At 46.4% G+C, this 21,035-nt stretch overlaps 1 protein-coding gene across 7 annotated transcripts in view; it reads right to left on the bottom strand.

Annotated features, from left to right (window-relative positions):
• ARHGEF7 (Rho guanine nucleotide exchange factor 7) overlaps positions 1-20,791 on the bottom strand; it is a 116,148-nt gene extending 95,357 nt beyond the window's left edge. For 2 of the 7 annotated variants that reach the window (XR_011679729.1, XM_071430625.1), the window contains exons 1-2: positions 20,459-20,790; positions 5,458-5,544 (exon numbers count right to left, since the gene is read on the bottom strand). Coding sequence is in view for 2 of the 7 variants with exons in the window: in XM_071430627.1 (XP_071286728.1) it covers positions 5,458-5,544; positions 20,459-20,623 (252 nt within the window). In the remaining 5 variants the exon portion in view is untranslated. Of the gene's footprint in view, positions 1-5,457; positions 5,545-5,634; positions 5,798-20,458 lie in introns of those variants that run through there. The other 5 variants (XM_071430629.1, XM_071430630.1, XM_071430624.1 and 2 more) reach the window with 4 other exon arrangements.
• Positions 20,792-21,035: the final 244 nt, after the last annotated feature.

Below are 21,035 nucleotides of genomic sequence, written 5' to 3'. Positions count from 1 at the left end.
AATTCTCTGTATCACAAGAAGCCATGCTTATGAAAATAATGTAAATAAGTCAAGCAACCGCATCTCCCTGTCTTAAAAACACATATTTACACATGAGAAAAAAGATAGAAATTAAGGGTGTGAGAGAGAGAGAGAGAGAGAGAGAGAGAAGTAGTCACACGTCAGAGGTCTGTACATACAAGACAAGTTGCAGAGACACACGGCACTTGGCTGTAAGCAATATCTAAAATATATTCAGAATAGTTTAGTGAACAAGTAGAAATCAGAGTGGGAGTTGGGGGGAAGGAATACAGTAGACGCATCTTAATTAAAAGATACAACTTTTACCCTTTGAAAAATATACCAATAAAATCTCAGCCTCAAAATAAAACCCCACAATGTGCAGTCCATAAGCAAAGAATGGTAACTTTAAAACATTGAAATTCTGGAAAATGTTTATGACATTTAAGAATCATGAAGGCATTTGGCAGCGCACCTTCTGGGTTAGAAAGGCATTATGTTGGAATAAACCCAGGAGCAAATCTAAGGAATATTGTTCCTGACAAAATAAAGATCATATTCTGAACAAGGGCTGAAAGGATAGGTAGATGATTTAATTTCTGTATCATCATCCTAAGACTGGCATGAAGGTCTTCAGTACTAGAAACCTATTTATTCCTAATTCACTGACAAGTGAATGTCAGCCAAGTCCATCCACATTAGCAGCACAGCTCTACACCTTCCTTATACAAATAAGTCTTTGAGAGTCAACTGGCAGAATACCTTTCCAAGTCCACACTGGCAGCAGGATTGTAGCCATAATGATCTAAAGAAGTGGGCAAGGCTCAGGGAAAGAAGCATCACCTAACAGATGAACTGCTGTGTTAGGTGTGGGTGTGAGGGAAGAAGACAGACAGGTTCCCTTGCTCCCCTAAGATTACCTGCTCTGACAGAGTGACAGTGGCACCCCTCACAAACTTTTCCCCAAGGCTGGAGCTCCATTATAGCCATTCACAGGCATTTGTATATCTTGATTAAATCTTGAGTGCTATGAATTTTATTTTACAAATTTGCATGCAGTGTTCTGAACCTTAAGGGCAAATCCCTCTTGTTCAAGAGATTTTATAATATATAAGCACAGGATCTCAGACTGTGTAAGACTGCCAGGCTTGCTTCATTTCTTCTTTGGTTAGTTTATTATAGAAATAAATTCCTGGGCTTGGCATTGCTGCCTCTGTAATAAAATGACCATCCTTGAATCCTAGAGGCAAGCAGGTAGAGAAAGGGTTCTCAGATCCATGGCTTGCCTTTTTCCATTAAGCAGTTGCTATCTCACCCGTCAGTATAAAAGTCAGAAATACAAAATATTTTTGAGCTCAAGAAACCTGTTAACATTCAGATAAGCAAGCATTAATCTTTTATTTTATGAAAGCCAGAAAAAAACCCCTGCAAGATGCTACTTATGGAATTTGATCACACAGACTGTGGCATTGTTCACAGGATATGTCAAACATTCTGCCCTTTAAAAGGCAGATACTAACATGGTTTTCCATTAATCTATTTTTGTTTATTATTCTACATTCAACTGCTCCCTCAACAAACTTCACTGCCGTTGAACTATACAGTGATTTCTCCAGGGCCAATGCAAGCTGCCAAACAGCTCTGGTCATAGAATAAGAAAAGACAGCATTATATTCAGGAAGCTCAAGCTCCTTTGAAAGAAAACTAAACTAGAGTAACATGACACAGGTACAAGATAATCACAATGGCAAAACTTGCTAGGGCTCAGGTAGAAATAAGCCATCACTTTTTCATTTTTCTCTCCTCTGCAAGATTTCTGTGAAAGATACACCTGCAGTGAAATCCTTCTTAACTATACATATCCACACACATTCTTCTAGAACTGAGCCCCTCAGGTACAACAAGTATCTAGGACCCTGTTTGGAAAAGCAGGTCATGCTCCTCAGAAGGGAGTACAGTTAAATGTCTTCCCACCCAAAGAGAAAACTGGGTGAGAAAACAGCCTTTAAAGCAAAAATAGCAAGAACAGTAGCTAGCAAATATCCTATTTGCCTAAGGAAAAGGCGCACAGTAAGATGTGAACTGACAACACAGGTGGCTATTCTACAGTCCCCTCCATCTATACAGACATTCAGCAACAGCACTGAAGGCTCAAAGTAGAATAAACTACTCAACACTACAATTATTCTAAGGATGCATTAATGGCTTTCAGGAGGGAAAAAATATGGAAATTCAGTCCCTGGTGGAGGTCTTAGGAACATTTTTTCATTAATGGGTCTCAGTTCCTTGTACCCGCATACAAGAAAACTGTTAAAAATAATTTTTAAAACCCAATACTTGCAGCACATTCTTCTGGTTATTTCTGGAATTATGCTTTGCTGTACAAAGATTGCTGCAAGCTCCAAATTAAGTATTCTCTTTTCTATGGAAAACTTAAATATCAAAAAATACTGGGGGGTGTGGGAAGGGAGCCATTGGTTTCCTCTGAGGAACAGCAATCCTCCTCATTAGAATTTGAAATACCCTTTCTGAATGTTTTATTATCTTTTTAACAACCCAACCTTACTGGGAAGCAAGAGGAAGAAAACAAGAACAACTTTTAGACACCAGCACTTTTCCAAACCAACAGATTTTCTCATCTCTGTCCCTTATTTTACATGTAGGAAAGCAACCAAAGTTATCATGTCTTCTAAAAAAGGGATGCGCAGATGGAAGCATCTCTAAGAAGCCATCTACTGCTGTGCAGCTTTCCATTAACCCCAGCAGTTTATCAAATTCTCAATCGTGCTGTAACAAAGTCCCCTAAACTGGAGACCTACAGAGCTCCAGCAAGGCAAGGAGCTCTGACATGGCTTCTTAAAAAACACACCACCACTGCTTCCAAGATGAGTTCAGATCTGGGAGCAAAAAGTGCTTGTGCAATGCTGATCTTAGGCTAACCAAACCACTACCACGCTTTCAGCAGGCTCACAAAATCACACACAGAGAAATCATCTGATCCAACTACATATAATTCACATTCAATGTAAGGCTCAAGCACAACCTGTATAAGTCACAAAAATCTCCACATTGTGGAATACTTATTAGGAAAAGTACCACATTAGTGCACAGGATAATGTCACATCTCCCCACACCACCCTAGAGCTTCCTCTGATACCCATATTGTCCAAATGTTTCTATTATTTAAGATACCAGATACACATCTAACCCTTTGTCAAGTATTTGTACTCACCACTAACTCCTTGTTAGCTCATCTGCCCTCTCTGATAATATCCCCTAAAGCGGTTCCAGAGATGCTCCTCACATTCTGTGCTCACTGCAATCTCTACACCCTGACTGAGGCTCAGGAAGCATTACTCAGACCCTGCACAGGGGAGCTGTGGCATCTCCCCAGTTCCCACGGTGAGGAAGGCTCAGATTCTCCAGGGCTGACTCACACCTTGTTAACAGAGGGAGGGGAAAGAGCCCAGGAGTAGCGGATGGCCAGGAGGCCCCTGCCAGCTACTCCCTAGTTGAATCCAGGTTGCCATTGCTCTCATCTTTGGCCACAGTTAGGGGGTTGGAAAAATTAATGAGAAAACAACAGGGAACAGACAACATACAAACCATAAATACACACACAAGAGCTCCATAAGCCCAAGCATTTGTGCCCCTTCTTGCCAGCTTCTGAACTCTCTGGTAGCTTGGGAGTAATTCCTGTTCCAACATGCTGAGCTGGAAGCCACTGCTGCCAGTTACCTCCACGTAAGAAAGGTGTTTCCGGCACTCTTGCTGAGAAGCCCCTGAGGCCAGGTTAACAATTTGACTATTCCCAAAGATACTCAGGCTCTCAGAACAAAAGCAAAATTATTTTTTCTTTCAATCCTTTTTCTTCATTTTCTCAGCACCCCAAGGAAAGGAGCTGACAAAAGCTTTTTGCAACTAGAGACCAAACTGCAACACTGTAACTATTCCCAGCCTGTCACAATTGCAATAGCTTCAAGCTTTGTGAGAGACCTGATAAAGGAAATTAGTAAAGGGGAGAGGACGATATTAATGCCATTTCCCCCCTCTTTAACATTTACAATACTCAATTTATTTCTGTATTGAGATCAGAAGTACCTCCTCCCCCAGTCCTCCCCACTTTATGAATATCTACCACCTGAAGTTTGAATCTGCTCACACCCTTGAATGCTCAGAACATGAAAAGCTCAATGTGGCCCTAGAAAATACAAATGGGAGTGACAGCTGCTCCAAAGCAAAAAGAATGCTTGACATAATGCACTGTTAACCCCAGAATCTGGTTTCTAAGTATTTCAGAACTTAATTTGGTTCTTCTCCCAAGAAATCCTAAGGGATTTTCTACGTATTTGGCAAGGAGAAGGGAATGAAGGTAAAAATGTAAGGGCTTACTCACAAGAGGAGTATTAAAAGCGGTCTTAATTTCCATCTTTATCCATGAGGGAACCTAAGATAAAGGGCAAGTCCTGCAAGTATCATTTATTTCACTAATGATACTTCACTGTTTAGAGGCCTCAGGAAAGCAATCAGAATCTTTTTTTAATGACATTCAGTTACTGCCTGGCAAAATCACAGGCAAGACCAGAGGTACCATAAGACCCTGCAAATTAATTAAGACAACACTACATTAATTTAAGTCCAGAAGCACCAGAAACCAATTTTTCCACCCAAAAAAAATGTCTCCAAGAACTGAAATGACAATACCTCTCACTTCCCAATGCAGAGAAGCTGAAACCTGTTTTTAATCTCATCAGTTCCTTCCCACACACCAACATAAAGTAAACTCGACAGCAGTATGTACTTGCTATAGCTAAATATACCAGCAATATTCGAGAACCTAATTTGCAACCCTGGGAACACACGTTCGGAAAAGATGGCAGTTTGCAGGGCTTTTATGTAACACAAATTTAAATAGAAGAAACAGCACCTGCCATTTTCTTCAATTAGCATTTCGCTCGGTTGTAGGCAACTTAATTTCTCTAAGCCGACCACTGCGCTTCCAAAGCGATTCCACGAATAAAGCGGACACAATGTATACGTACCGAGAATTCACTCGCACGGAACAGCAGTGGTTTTAGGCGCCCCGGGGCCAGGCAAACCCCGTCCCCGGCACTCGTGGCTGCAGTGACACAGGGACGGGGCGCGCCCTGCCCGAGCAGCGGCGCGGCCCTTCCACACGCGGCCCTTCCTTTCCTTTCCTTTCCTTTCCACGGGCGGCCCGGCCCTTCCCTTCCCTTCCACGAGCGTTCCTTCCACGCGGTCCCTGCCGGGGCGCGGCCGCCACCGCGCCGCATCGGGCAGCGCCCCGGCAGCCCCGGCTTCCCCGCAGCCCCCCGGGCCCGCAGCCAGGGGAGGGGCGGCCGCCACCATCTTGTCAGCCGCGTCCCCAGGCACAAAGGCAGGGCGAGAAACCCCCCGTCCCCGGGACCGAGCCGGGCGCCCCCAGCCCCGACTCACCTCCAGGCGCAGGGAAGCACCGCAGCCCCGCAGGAACTCGCGGATGTTGCTCAGGCACTCGCCCTCCGTCCGCGGCTCCGGGTACACCTGCAAGAGAAGAGGCGGGCGGCTCAGCGCGGGGAGGAGATGGGACCGCGCCGCACCGGAGCGGCGTCCCCCACCCGCCGCTCCCCTCACCTCCCGCTCCCTCCGCAGGCAGCGGCGCCGATCGCTCCCACTGGAGGCTTTGAACCGGGAAGTAAACACGGAGCACAGGAAATGGCGTGCGAGGGCGGGGGGCGGCGGGCAGGAGCGCGGGCAGGGGTGCCCCGGCCAGGCGCGGTCGCGGGCGGCTCTGCCCCGGCGGGGCGGGCGGAGGGAGGGAGGGATGAGGGAGGCGCGGCCCCGCTCGGCCCTGCCCCGCCCTGCTCGGCCCTGCCCAGCCCAGCCCAGCCCAGCCCAGCCCCGCCCCGCCCCGCCCCGGCTGCGGGCGAGAGCGGCCGCGGGCCTCGCCGCACCATGCCCCTGAATTTTTCAAATTTCTCCTGCACAGACCCCCGTGCCGTGACGGGTTTGGCTGCAGGGCGAGCGGCCCAGCGGGCAGCCGGGGACAGCCCCTGCTCGGGACAGGCAGTGACCGCGCCCGGGGTACAAGGCGCACGCCGCGGGTGGCCGGTGTCGCCCGCGGGGCTCGTCGGTGCCCTCGTTGTGGCTCCGGTCCACCCTTGGGTATCGGTTTTCTAACGAGGAAATACATCAGAAATGCTCCGAAGACCTCCGCGGAAAATACCAGCGCCCAGAGTTAATAATCTACCAATTCCAGGGTCTGATGTTAACGTCCTTTATCTGTGGTTTATTTAACAGCCCCTTCCCACCCCAGAGGAAAAACAACTTCACATAGAGGAAAACCTTGACTGAATCTAAGACAGTTTTTGGCAAGGCAGCCGTCTGCTCTCTGCAGCCGCACTCACGGTGCCTTCAGCTCACACTCTGTAGACCCCAAAAGCAAAGTGTAGCCCTTCCATGGAAAAGCAGCCTGCCCCAAGAGCTTCAGGGACGTGGCTTAACTTACCACAGCTGGACTAAATTCTGTGTGCACATAAGCGTCGTTTCACAATACATTCATTGATTTCTGTGAAGTAGTTTAGCAAACAAATCATTGCCCAAACCGGACACCTTGCTCTGTCAGAAGGGGAAAACCTAGCACAGAAGTGCCCTGGCAAGCCGCTGGAACCCGAGGTGTTGCAACACACAGTGTCACACGGCCTTTGATCATGCGTTACACTCGGAGGAGGTTTTGTTACATGCATGTGTGTCAAGGTTACATAAACTCACAGCATAATCCACCTGCATAGCACTGGGAACTTCACATAAGGTTGACTCCAAACATTCTGTCAAGCTGAAACCAAGTTAGTGCCTTCCCACAAAGATACCTCTGACCCACAGAGGTACTTTTTGATACAGAATTATTACCACAGAGGTAATTTTTGATGCCACAAAAATTAACAAATGTGACAGCATGACAGGGTGAACCTGGCACAAAGAAATTTAAAACACAAGTCACTATCATTTTCTAAACAAAATTCAGATGAGTCTTATATGAAAGCCACTAGTCTGTAATACAAGGAATTTGGTAAGGATATGAGTTGAAGAATCTTCCTTTCCTCAAGGAAAGAGCACATACACACACCCTCCAAACTCCTCAAATTGTTTGGTACTATGATAAATCACTGTGATTAATAATAACCCTTTACTACACTAAAACATAAAGGGAATCCTAAAGAAGCCCTACGGAAGGACTACAGCCCAAAAGATAAATTCAGTAAGTTCAAAGGACACAAGAGGTGAGAGAGCCCTCCTGAAAACACCACAACCTTCATGTCTCTTGCTTGAAGCACTTTTTGATTGCTCTATTAATTTATTTCTTAATTCTAGTAAGAAATCTAAAGCTATCATGCCAACATCCCTTGTTAGAATAAGATGCTAGGAATTATTTCATGTTGATGCTTCTAGTATGCTCTCTCCTGTATGTTCTTAATATCCACACAACAATGATATCATTACAATTTATAACTGTTTTATCTTAAACTATTTGCATACTAACTGAGGTTTATCTCCTTTTACATGTGCTACTTCATTGCCTCTTTTTTGTACCCACCATTTTCTTTTTCATCTACTTTGTTCTTCAAGGCCTCTTTTCATTCTGAGAAACCTTAACATTACTTCTGCTCTTCAAACATGAATAATATCTCCCAAGAAATCACAGTAAATCCAGGTTTCTCTTAAAAGAAGCAAATGTCTTGTCTCGTAATCCACATTAACTCAAACTGTCCCAAAGTCTCCAACACATTCAATTCAGTAATTCTAAGAAACCCAGACAAGTACTACCACCTCATAAGAGGCCACACATAATTCATAAAAGACTGAGCAATAACTGGAAAAAAGACGCCAAAAAAAAAGGAGGGGGTTAGGGGGAAGAAAGGGGAGAGGGTAAGGAGAGACATGATTAGAGAAAGGCAAAAATTTTCAATTGAAGATTAAAGAAACAACAAGGAAAGAAAACTCAAACCCTGCAAATTGTTCCCTATCCGATCTGGAAGCTTAAAAAACATCCCAAATACACTACTGACACCTTAGCCCCACCAGCACTCTAATGCATGTTTTCAGTTAAAAATCATCTTCCTCAAAACAATAAAATAAGTTACAGTAAATCTTTAGAAATGTCATTTCTTCCTTCAAAACAAGGGGAAAGACTTTGGAATGATAAAAGAAGCAGGGTACATTTTCTCAGCTATGTGGCTGTAAGCATTTTTATACAACAGAAGACAGAAGCATATGGGTAAAGAATTTAAAAATATCTTAGCATTTGCATTCTGCTAGAAATGTAAAGTATTAATGATCCCATAAAATGAAGCAAACCAATTATTTACCTGGAAAATCTTAATGTGATTTTGGTAACCTTCTCCTACAGACAGCTGAGAAACACAGTAAGGGACCTGAAGAACAAAACCAGCCCTGTGACAGAATGTTGAAGTGCAGTTATGTGGGCCAGGCCCATGATAAAATCACACATATGGTACATGATATCCTTTATAGTTACAGGAAGCTCAGGAGCATGACCTCTCACACAGATCACATTTATAGCCTCACAGACTATTCAAAATGTACCAGAACATCATTCAAGCAGACCACAGGCAGGTAAGTCCTAGTCCACCTGACAGACAGATAATCAGTACAGAGACAAAGGATAAATGAAAGTGGGGTCATACTCCCAAATTGCTTAGCTTAATAAAAAGTAGGTTGCATGTACATAAAGCCAGTGAAATAAAGAAGTTATGTATTTTCCTCTCCAGTATTTGCTTCATCCTTTTCCTATCATAGACCAACACCATTAGTTCATTAATGGGGGTTGTCTACTTCTTATATGTATACACAGCTTTTTGTACAAAGAGACCTCAGTGTCCAACTGGAACCTCTGTGTGCTCTAGTAATACAAATAAAAAAGGTTAATAGTAATTAGAAAAGACAGGGATTCCAGAGGGGCATGACAGATTCTTAATTAGGGACCAGGGTGCCACAGTGGAATCCAAAGAGATGAGAGGAAGGTAATATGCAGAGCAGCCACTGTTTAAACCACTTCTTTGTGGTTCAGGGACAGGTTCTGATTAAGATTTAATCTCTTGGGGAGCAGTGCTAGAAACCACAGCTAGTTCAATGAGGACACTTATGTGATGCACTGTAGCTATCAAGAAGCAGAGTACATTTCCCACTGTCCAGAAAAGGTGGGGAACAATGTGCAATGCAAATAGATGGTACCTAGCTAAATGTTACATCCCTTTAGACAAGTTTAAATCTATGGTTTTAATCACCATAACAAGTGAATAAGAAAGGGCAATGCAAAGAGGCTGCATCAGGAAAAGGTATGACAGGGGTAGTCTTAGAAAAAATGAAAAAGGCTACCATAAATTCATTTGGACAGGGAAATTATATGAAGAAAATAAGCAAGGAATGTGTATAATAATGAATAAATATTATTTTAAAAAACCCAAGCAAACCCACAGTTCTTTGACTGCAATCTCAAGTAAACATGAGATATTAATAAAAAGTAGGAGACATCTTCAGCTATATGTATTGGAAATCAGCTGTTTACTTGCATTCACTGCTGAACAACTTGACAAACTGGGTCACAGAATGAGAAGTGTACAAGGCCTTTATATAGAAACTGGAATCTACTAGGTAGAGTGAGTAAGAACACAGTTCCTACCTGCAAGTTACATCAATCACTTATCTAGCATAACATATAAAAAGTGCAACATGGTTTACTATGTAAGAAGACAATCTCAGAAACTAGAAAGCAGAAATGAATAGAAAATGTAACCTAGCTGCAAACTAGTAGCCAAGTTCAGCAGACACTTAGAAACATTCTGTTCAGGTGTATGGCTGCTTGAGCCTGAAGTTCAAAGACTGAGAATAGAGAAACTCTCTTAAATAGAGAAATCCTTTTCATCCTGCCTGGACCCTTTTATATCAGATTCCCCTAGCAGCACAGAACAGTTGTCTCTCCATGTTTCAGAGCACCTTGTACACACAGAGCATTACCACAATCTAATCAGTAAAAATACCATAATTGCACAATGCAGCAAAGCTAACAAAAGGCTCCTATTGATCACATTCAGTCCCACAGCAGCTGTGTTTCCCTTGCTTCCAACCCCTTTGACTGGTCAAGGGCAACTGATCTTCCAAATGGGGCAAACACCTCCTGCACAAGCACTACAGGCTGGGATTTGTTGCCAAGGTTTGTGTTCAGGGACAAAAATGAGATTAAAAGCATCATGAGGAGGAAGCCTGGCCATTCTCACACCAGCCTGGTGGTGAAGCTGCAGGAGATTGTGCAACACCTCCTGCCGGTTCCTTCCCTCCCAGCTGCTGCCTCCTGCCTGCACCTGCACCCATGCCCAGCAGGGCCCATCCCTTCGGGCATTCGGGTTTCCTGCTCTGTCCCAGACCACTGGCCCTCACAAATTGCCAATGTGAGGCACAAATTTGTGAGGCACAAATTCCCTGGGGATTGTGGGGATGGAAAAGAAAGAGTGGCTACACAGTTACACAGGAAGACATCCTCTGCTTCTGGAGGAAGCATCCACTGCTGGGGACCAATGGCAGGTGCAGCACTTCCTCCACAGTCAGTGAGCAGTTGGGCTGACAGGACTGCAGATGGGAGTCCCTGCTCCTCGCAGGACGGCAGGAGGCACAGCTGCACTCCTAAGGATCGCATCTTCCACATCTCCAAGTAAGGAGCACTCTGCACTTGAGCCAAATCACTTAAAGAACTGTACATCTTACTGATGGCACATTAGCAGGATGCTATAACTGAACTAAAAACATAGATCAGGATTTTCAATGAAGTGCAGCTCTGTTTTAAAATCAGGTTGACAGAGCACCAGACCTTAGCGTGATACAGTTTCTGCAGTACTGTAGCTCTTTAGCACTGACTTTTCCCACCCTATAAAACCTGCAACCCACAAACTTTTCAATAATAACCTGCACAGCAGTCAGCACGGACTACACACCTGTATTTTGGCTTGAGGGAACCCCCCATGCTCTGAAAGCACAGCAGCAGGCAGTCAGACAGACAGACAGACACATAGATAGTAAGAGCTAGATCCAGCAAAAGACTGAAGCTCCTACAGGTCATGCACTAAAATTTTTTTATGTGCTGAAATTTTACATTTCTATACATCACCTAGACCCTGCATACAATACAAAGAGGAAGGAAGGTGCCTTATGATATGCCCTAAAATTCTTATTTGCTGAAAAGGATACCCAGACACCAAGTTAATCAAGACACAACAGAAGGTAAAAGCAGGAATCTATTTAGTGTCCCAAATTCCAGTCATCTCCTAGACTTACAAGAGTCCTTTGAGTGTCATTTGGAAGAACTCTCTGAAAAGTGGTTACTGTCCATTTTTTATTAACAATAGAGCATAAAGGTTCCCAAACCTCTTGCCCTTGGACACCACTATTGGTGACAGCCACAGAAGGGGCTCTTAGATCTCATTACCTCACTCCAAAGCCATCAGCATGACTAACCCCACATCTGACACTCCTCTGCTTCACATCCTACCATCCCCACACCAGTCCCTGTATTCCATCTTTCCATCTCTCCCCCTTCAGACCACACACACCACCACTCTCTAAATCAGCAAATGCAATCCCACATTTAGCCACACAAACATAACCCACCACCTCTTCTTTACTGCCCAACAGGCCACACCAACTCATCAGCCACCACTCTGTGCTCCCTCAACCTCCACTTTGCTATCTGAAGCCAGAAGCACTTTTAGTTGGCCGAAGACTCCTCCAGCTCTTCTGATTTTTTCCTCTGCACACGTTCAGAAATGCTCCTCTGCCTGACTGGCCATCATTAACAGTGACCTACATTCAAACACACAAATCTTCTGCTTTAGCTGCTTCAGTTCTTTAGGGTAATAGCCCTCAAAATATAAGTTCAGCTAAGTTTGCAAATGAAATGTGTAGTTTGGTTAAAATGGCAGCCAGGTCTTGTGGCAGCCTTTATAAATGGGACCTTATGCAAAAATTAGAGCTGCTTTTTTCCATTAATCTGCCCTCCAAAAATGACTCTGTAAAACTGATTCAGCTGTTTGAGTTCATCTTTTCAGATATGTACCTGAATTAAACAATATTCAGGAAAACAGCACTTTTTTTTCTTGCAGTGGAAGTACAGTACTTTTGCCACTTCCCTTAGACCCTGATTAAATTCCCATCAATGTACGTAGACTCAAGTTGCATCAGGGAAGGCTCAGGTTGGACACTAGGAGGCTTTTCTTCACAGAAAGGGTGATTAAACATTGAAATGGGCTGCCCAGGGGGGTGGTGGAGTCACCTTCCCCAGAGGTGTTTAAGGAAAGACTGGATGGGGTACTTAGTGCCAAGGTTGACTTAACAAGGTGGTGTTTACGCAAAGACTCAATGATCTCAGAGGTCTTTTCCAACATGATTGATTCTGTGATTTTGTGAAAGTCTATAAACTGACTTCCATGAAGCAGGTTTTAACCCAGCCCTAAGATACAAACACTGTAGTCTAAGGGCAGGCACCATGGCAGTCCGTATGGTACTTTTGTTTTCTCAAGTTTCCATCTAATTTTTGTATTTCGAACAGAAAACATAGGTTGGCACAGCATTAAGAAAATGAGAATGCCATGCACATAAAACTTACAGGCTGTCTTTGCAACTGCTATTAGGAACCCTGAAAGCCTCCCTGCTGTGGCCTGAGCTAGGCAGCAGTCCTACAAGAGCACATGCACGGGAGTGTGCCTGAAGGATGTGATACATACACATAACAGAGTCTGGCTGCAGCTGCAGCAGTAAACTGCTTTCCCTGCCTTCCTAAAAGCTAAGAACTAATACTCCTAATTCTTGTAGTTTTGCTTATCTTCTTGCTATTTCAAAGAAAAAGAGAAAATCAACTAGCATGCGACTGACCCCAATCCCAAGCAGCATCATCAGCCTCAGGCTGCAGAGCTCCAGGGGTGCCACCATTAAATGTCCATGGGAAGATGTGTATTTCCCTGAGGTCAGTGCATGAAAAAAGCCTGATGAAGTGCAGCTCCAGGTGTGGGCTTGGCAGGAGCTGAGCCAAAGAGATTCCCCTGTGAAGGAAGCCTGGTGGGGAAGGGTTTTGCACCCCTTGTCACGTAAAGCCTGCAGTGTTTGCTGTGGAGCATCGCTGTTCTGATGCAGCGCAAGCTCAGGCTTCAGGAGTCCAATCACTCAGGGTTTGTTTACACTGGGAGAGCTCTGCTGCTAGATATGCTGGCAAAGCTCCTCAGTGTGGATGTAACATATGCCAGAGAGGGAATTCCTCTGCCAGTCTAACAGTACCACTTCCCCCGGTGACATTAACAAAGCCAACAAAACCACTTCTCTGACAGCACAGCTGCACCAGTGGGGGGTATATGGTTTTTACTGCTTTCCCCCTCCCCCCACCCCATGAAAATATTCCATAGGACTACCAAAGCCCTACAGAAGGGATGGATTCTCTTCTGGGCAAGCTGCCAACATCATCCAATAGCACTCACTGCAGAGCAGGAAAATGGAGACCCGTATTAAATGCACTTAGACCCGAGCACTGTTTCATTGGCCAAGAAGGGACAGGGGCCTCTGCCCACGGGGTGTCAGTGATCCGTGATGAGGAGTGGCACCAAGGAAACTTCCTGCAGATGAAGCTGGCCACCCCTGCTCAACTCCCCACCACAATTACAGTGCTGAGGCACTGAAACAGGTTGCCCAGGTAAGTCATGGGTGCCTCATCCCTGGAAGTGTTCAAGGCCAAGCTGGATGGGGTTTTGAGCAACCTGGTCCAGTGGAAGTTGTCCCATGGCAGGGGTGTTAGAACTAAATGATCTTTAAGGTCCCTTCCAACTCAAACCATTCTATGGTTCTGTGACTCTGGTGGTGGGTAATGGTAGCAACCACATCATACTGAGATGTGGAGAGAAAATGGCTTTGCCCTAGGCAGCAAAGTGAGGGAGAGAGCAGAAGTGTCACCCTGGCTGAGGATCAGGGAGTAAAGCTCAGCCAGCCAAAGTGCAAGACACTGCATCCATGCTGCCAGCTCACAGTATTTTTGCAAGCCCTGTCATGCTTCAAATGTTTTAAAGTTACAGCTCTTCAAATCACAGCCACTGAATAACAATTAATTTAAATTTTTATTTAAGGAAGATGTATATTGAATTTCCCTCAGTGATTCATAGCCAGATTTTAATAATATATATGCATACTATATTTAATATATATAAATTTATATAAATATATACATGTGTGTATGTATAAATACACTTACATACATACCTGGTCTGCAAACTTCAATTTTAAAGCCAGACTTCCAGTTTTCTAAGGCTGGAATTACAGTCATAAACATTTTCAGCTGAACAATGTGGTGCCATCAGCCACTAGCACGCAGTGTAACCAGAGGGGAGCGTGCTGGTGGCATCTCCACAGTGCTTCCTTTTCTCCACAAAACACACATTTGGAGGATAGCCTGGGTAGCAGTAGGGCACCCGAGGGCTAACATTTTCGTTGTCCATATTATGTACAGGCATAGAAAGAATGCATATAAAAACTGTGGAAAAGACATTAGTGAGAGTAAGACCAGCAGAACTACATTATTTTTCCATGTTTTCTCACAAAAAACAATTTAATCGCTAACAGTTTCCTTAATTGCCCCCTCTTCTTATTGAACTCAGTCCAGATCTTTATGCACTGACAGGATCTGATTTTCAAGGAAAAAAGCAATGCACATAGATACAAGTCCTCTGCTTCCTCAATGAGCACAGGCAGACCATATTTCTTTGGATAATATCCCAGTTGCCAGAATTCCAGAGCCAGTGCATAGACAGGAAAAGCAAGGGCATTCTCCTTCAAAGCATTCCTGCATCCCTGCTCTCACAAGGCAGTAGGAGTAGCACAGTCAATGACAAGTCTGTAACAGTACCAAAGAATCCTACAAAGCTCACAGTATCACTGATGAGAACAGCATGTATTCAGGAAAAAGGCACTCTAATGACTTTGTTTGGGATAACTTTTCCCCAGGCTCTCGGCTCATCCCTGCAGTGCTTCCCCCCTGGAGCAGCAGCAGTGCTCATACACGGACCAGCATTCCCCAAGCACGCAGCCATGGCAGGCACACCTGTCCACCATGGATTATTCTTGCCAGAAGCACAATAATCTCCCTGGGAGGACTGTTGCTGAAGGAAGGGAGCATATGCACATTGAAATGCAGATTTTGCTTCCTGTCCTGTGATGACCTGTTGCTGCTGCTGCACACAGCAACCACAATACCTTCCCAACAGATTTCAGTGAGCAAAGGCAGAACAGCCTTTGGGGTCAGCCAGACAGACCCAAACAGCCTCATCAAGGCTTCAGGGTGACAATATCCTGCCAGAAGAACTTCCAAAATGTTGGTTGCTCAGGGCCAAATAGCACCTGGAAATTTCCACCTTCTGGTGGGATGTTCTCAACCTCTGTCTGGGCTCCACATTCAGCCCCTAGCCAGCGTTACACCCTTTGCAAATATACTGGGCTACAAAAATCATCACTTGTTATTAACTCTGGGTCCAAAACACTTTTCCTTTCTTCTTCCTTCTCAACACGTGAAATATCATGTTCAACACATGACATATCATGTTCAGGTCACACCTTGTCACAACAGGAGAGAAGTATACTTAGGCCTGATATTTACGTGTGAAATGAGAGATAAGTGAGCATAAATATCCCTCTGCCCAAGCGTAGGGGCACACGGTCATCATGGGGACAAGGCTGGTGACATGGCTGCCACACGTGGCGGCCCAAACCCTCAGTGCTTGTGCTCATACACAACAGTTCATTTGCCTTGTGAATCACAAAGAGTTAATTTATTCCTAAATTACAATTCAGAATGCCTCATTTAGCCAAAGACCTCTCCCATTAAAAAGAGAATCATACAGATGTATGAGGTATTTGTACAAAGACCTTAATCTTTGCTGCCATCAGCTCTGGTACTACCCCAATTAATAACCAAATTAATGTCAACGCCGGTACCCAATCCTCCTCAGGGAATGGGGATGGCGTTTCCCTTCGGCCATGCACCAAGTCCCATCCAGCAGGAGGCAGAGCCGTGTGTTTTCCCGGGGCCAGCCCGTCTCCCACCCCAGCGCGGCGGGCGCAGCCGGAGGGAGCGGCTGTGTGTTGGCTCAGCCTCCCCCGCGCAGCAGAGCAGCTCCTGCCTCGCTCACTCCTACGCTCGGCGCACCCCTGGGCATGGTCCATTGGACGAGGGGGCCCAGCCGCCCATCCCGCTCGCTCCATGCCCCGGCTCCGAGCCCCGAACCAGCCGCGGCCGTGCCCTCCAGGAGCCCCGGCGGAGGGGGGGCACCACGGGGTGTCAAATGGCTGCTGCATCACATTGCCCGAGGCGCCTTCTTTTCCCCAAAAAAAGAACAAAGCTGTCCTCAAAACGGCGCTTTCTGTCGAACAGCTGACCAAAAATAAAAAGCACAAACAAAACTTAATGGAGCGCGAAGCCTCATAAGACAAGGAAAATTCCCGCTCCAATTCTGATCTCTGTTTACAGCGTTGAAAGTGGGTCAAACTGGTCTGCGATGGAGGAATCTGTTTGGAAAATGATCTCTGAGAGGAAAAGCGTCTAAGCGGCAGACAACTGCACTGCAATGCTTCCACGGGGATCCCTTCCCTGCCATCAAAGTAATTCAGTTTTAGCACACAAGGCTGAAACCCTCTAACTTGAAATTATGGCTTTTTTATTCAAATTACTTAAATTCAGCAATTCCCTATCTTTTGGAGCAAATCAACTAACCACGTTTCAGCATAGATCTCCATGCTTTAAAAAACTAAGACATAGCTGGTTTTGGACAGGGTGGGGGAAGCTGTTGTCAGTTTTGTTGATTTTGCTTTTTTTTTTTTTAATAATTGCCCTCACTTTTGTTCATTTCCTGTGTTCAGGACAAGGTTATTGTGCAGTACCATCACACTGCCTAACCCAACTATTTTGTTTTACCCTGTCATGGTCTCTTTCAAAATGCAAAGGAATGATTATGACATAAAATGTGAGCCCAAAAATAAGGAACAGTCTGTAACAACATTACTTTTCAAGGTATTTTCATTCTGACTTAGAGAAATCTAGTCAATTTAATATCTGTCCTTTCCTGTTCAAGATAGAATATGATTGTAATGTAAACAAATTCAGCCAAAACTTCCTGGCAAGAAGCTCTGTAGGTTGCTCTGTGCAATGCTGGTATACAAATACACAGCAATCTAAAGAAAGAATATACTAACCAGCCTTGAAACCCACCAATTTGTTTTATTGACTTATGAAAATTCTGTTCTTTGACCTTCAAGTGCTTGATTCCTTTTATGGTCGCACAGTCTTTATTTATTAAAAATCTCCTGCTAATTACTCTCAGGGTACCCAGAGGCTTTAAAAAACACAAAATGCCAAAAAAATGTATTACTACATTCCTGCATATATTGAATCCTCTTTCTAATCTGTTTTTGAAAGAAAGAAATACATTTATAACATTTTCTCGAAAACATCTTTAAAAGCACTCCAAGCTGATAAACATTCCTTCATATTTATATTTTGTAATTTTTTAAATGTTCTCTTTGGCTTTAGTTACTATTTTGTATTTAGAGAAAAATGAGCTCTGTAAGTCTTCAAAGTGTCTGCTAATGTCAGATATTTATAGAAAGTTATGATCTCAAATGATTTTAAGAACTGAATCAATCTACATCTGTGGGACATCCTTATATCTTTTAAACTTCAAAAATGTCCAGTTTAAACTAGAGACTTTGAGGGCAAATAAGGAATAAAAAGGCTCATATTTTAAATGCACTCAGTATAAAAGAAGTAACAAAAAGTAGTAGCCAAAAAGACTTGGAAAAAAATACCATGACACAGTAAAGGATGTAAATTTTATATCTGTTTACCAACAAACAAAAAGAGAGAATAAAGTAACACGGAAACAGCTCAGACATAACATAGATGAGAACATGAAAGAGGTATGGAGTATAAATTCTGAGTCTACAGAAAAAGAATATTGACAAAGTTAGAAAAATGAGTTTGAGAGACATCTATGAATTAGAAAGTGCTTTGTGAGTGACCCGTGGAAATAAGAGCAGTTACCCTCACAAAACCAAAGATCCCCCTAAAAAAAAATTAAAAGGGCTATTTCTCCCCAGACTTACAACTAAGAAAGAGCCACAGGATTCACCCAGGGTCAGTGGGGACTCCTGTCCCAGCACCCTGCTGGATGCAGGGCGAGCTGGGGGGTGGGAGGCTGGGAGGTGCCAGCGTTCCTGGTGCCCTGCTGCCATCCCAGCCCGCTGCAAACCCCGCGCTGCTGCACCATGAGTCCACTGACAGCTCCTTGCACCCAGGCTGGTGTCCTTGCTGGCTGTGGGGAGCTGTGAGCCTCTGCCAACCCTCCTCTGCATGTGGGTGCTGTGAAGGGACCCCCGCCTGAACATGAGGGGTGTTTGCTCCTCTGAGATGAAAAGAGAGCCTTTCATTCAATAACCGAGCTGTCCCAAACTGTACTGTAACAGAGAAGCACATTAAGTTGGGAAACACTCTTTTAACACTTATTTCTGTTATGCTCTTTTGTTTATTTTGTTTTTTGGTAGAGCCTCTTTCCCAGATTGAATGCAGGACCCCATTTTACTAGGCTTGACATCTACACAAAGGGGAAAGACCTTTCCTGCCCTAAAGTTCAGAACCCAAAGTCCAAGAGGTGCTCAGGGAGCGTGCCTGGAGCAGCAGTGTGGGAAAGGCTGCCAAAACCCTCCTTGGGCTTGGTGCCACCAGGCAAAAGAGCCTGGGGACAGGGAGGCACGGGCGGAGCCTGTCAGAGCCAGTGGACAGTGAGGTGGAGGAGCCCCCACTTACCCCCATCCCCACGTCACACGTGTCACCCCGGATGGCAGAACAGGACATTTACCCGATGGCAGAACAGGACAATTACCTGCTCTGGAGCCCCACTTCGCAGCCCAGTGCACTGGACAGCAGTTTGCACCTCACCTACCACCTCCACAAAGCTGCAGCCCCTTGGGAGCAGCGACATCCTCTTCAGCTCTACTGCCTGAACAGCCACTTAGGGGGAAATGGTGGTGGGGAAAGCTGGCAGCAGCAGTGGCAGGGGCTTCAGCTGTCTCAGCTAGCCCCGTGGCCACCATGGTGGTCCCTGAGTTACCCACACTCACACAGCCACGGACACACTGTGCCCGCTCTCATCACTTCCATTGCCTCCCAATAGCACTGCGGGCTCCTGTGAGGCTTCCATATCCCCACACCACCTCCCAATGTACCTGCAAATTCGGGAGGCAGGAATGATCTACTACATCTGCAGAATGGGACTCCAGTCCAGAGCCAGGACCTCCACGCTACAGTACAACACAAAACAGTAACAACCCCGGTGGGTGGCAAACTGAAGAACCAAGGGGGACAGCCCAGCCCCAGTGTCCTGCTGAGCTCAAGGCACTGGTTACAACTTTGTGGGTCTGAGCACTACTTGAAGTAGAGCCACAAAAGGTAACAAAAGCCCACTGTCAGCAGGCTCCAACGAATGGAGTGCTCTGCCAACTGCAAAAGGTGAAAAATACTGTGTTATTTACAAGCAAGAATTCATCCCATCATGATAGCAGATGACCTTCATCAATCTTCTCTTTACTACCTTAGATTGGCACACGAGGAAAGTTTTTTGCCAATACGTGGATCTCTGCGTGCACTACGTTATTGAACATCAGGTGAGACAACGGAACTGTCCCAAGTTTTGAGGCACAACCAAACCCCTCTCCCTCTGGCTGAGTTACGACAGGAATTACGTACGTTCACAGAACACATAAAAGTTACCTGACAGACTACGTTTTCTTCAAACACAACGCAAACTAGAGCTGTAACGCGTTTTCTCAGCCTCCCCCCCAAAAAAGGATGAGATTATTTTCCACAGGCTACCGAACAGTAAAGGACCCAAATAACGCTAAAACAGCCTTCAAGAAAACTAAGCATCAAACGCTAAAATGTCCTTCAGAGGCTGAAAGGGATGAGCTGAATCACCTCCCCAGCGAGGTGAGGCACCGGCTGTTCCAGCAGTTGCGTAGATAAGTTTGGAGCCGGCTCGTGGCACGCAAGGAAGGGTCCATAGTGCACCCCCCAAAATGAATGCATCTCCCGTGCACAGCCAGGACTCCGCTTTGGCGAGCGGAGCGTTTGTCCAACACTTGCACAACAGTGGCCCCTCAGGGGGGAAGCCCCTCCAGCCCGGCTGCCGCTCCCCGCTCTCCCCCGGCCCCCGAGGGGAACCGGCCCCGCTCCGCCCCCCGCTCCCCCCGCCGCCCTCCCCGGGCCCGGGGTCCCCCCCGTCCGGCGCGGGGGGCGGCGCGGGCGGGGCCGGGGGCGGCGGGCCCGGCCGCACAAAGGGCGGCGGGGCGGGGGCCGCCGGGCACTTACTTTGTCTATGGTGCCCGGGAGCAGGCGGTCGAGCAGGCGGCACAGCACCACGCCGTCCTTCAGGGAGGACTGAAGGAAGCCCTCGGGGTCGGAGATGGTCTTTTTGGGCGACTCCAGCACGCCCAGGGCGATCAGCCACGTAACGGTCTGCTCCGCCGAATTCATGGCGATGGCGGCGGCGGGCGGGGGTCGCGGCGCCCCGCGCCTCGCGTGGGTTTTGTGTCTCCCCCGGCGGGGGCTTCAGGCGGAGGCCGGCGGCGCCGCCCCCATGTGAATGCAGATGACGACGCCCCGGCCCCGCCGCTACAGACACATGCAGCTGCAGTGCCGCCTCCTCCCCGCCCCCCCGCCGCCGCCGCCGCCGCCGCCGCCGCCGCGGCCGCCGCCGCCCCATGACATCACTGGCAGCGGCGGCAGGCGGGGGCCGCGCGCCCGCGGAGACCCGCGCACCGCTCCGCGCCCGCTGCGCGCTCCCAGGGGCGGCCGGCGCGCGCCCCCTGGCGGGCGGTCCGCGCCTCCGCGGGCGCGCAGCGGGGCGGGAGCGGGAGCCGGAGCCGCCGGCCGCGGGGAAAAGTTA

The sequence above is a fragment of the Agelaius tricolor genome, unplaced genomic scaffold (assembly GCF_023055355.1).
Source record: "Agelaius tricolor isolate 1412-34295 unplaced genomic scaffold, bAgeTri1.0.p SCAF_7, whole genome shotgun sequence".
Lineage (NCBI taxonomy): Eukaryota > Metazoa > Chordata > Aves > Passeriformes > Icteridae > Agelaius > Agelaius tricolor.
Note: the sequence above shows the minus strand (reverse complement) of the source record. Positions and strands in the feature narration are given on the sequence as shown.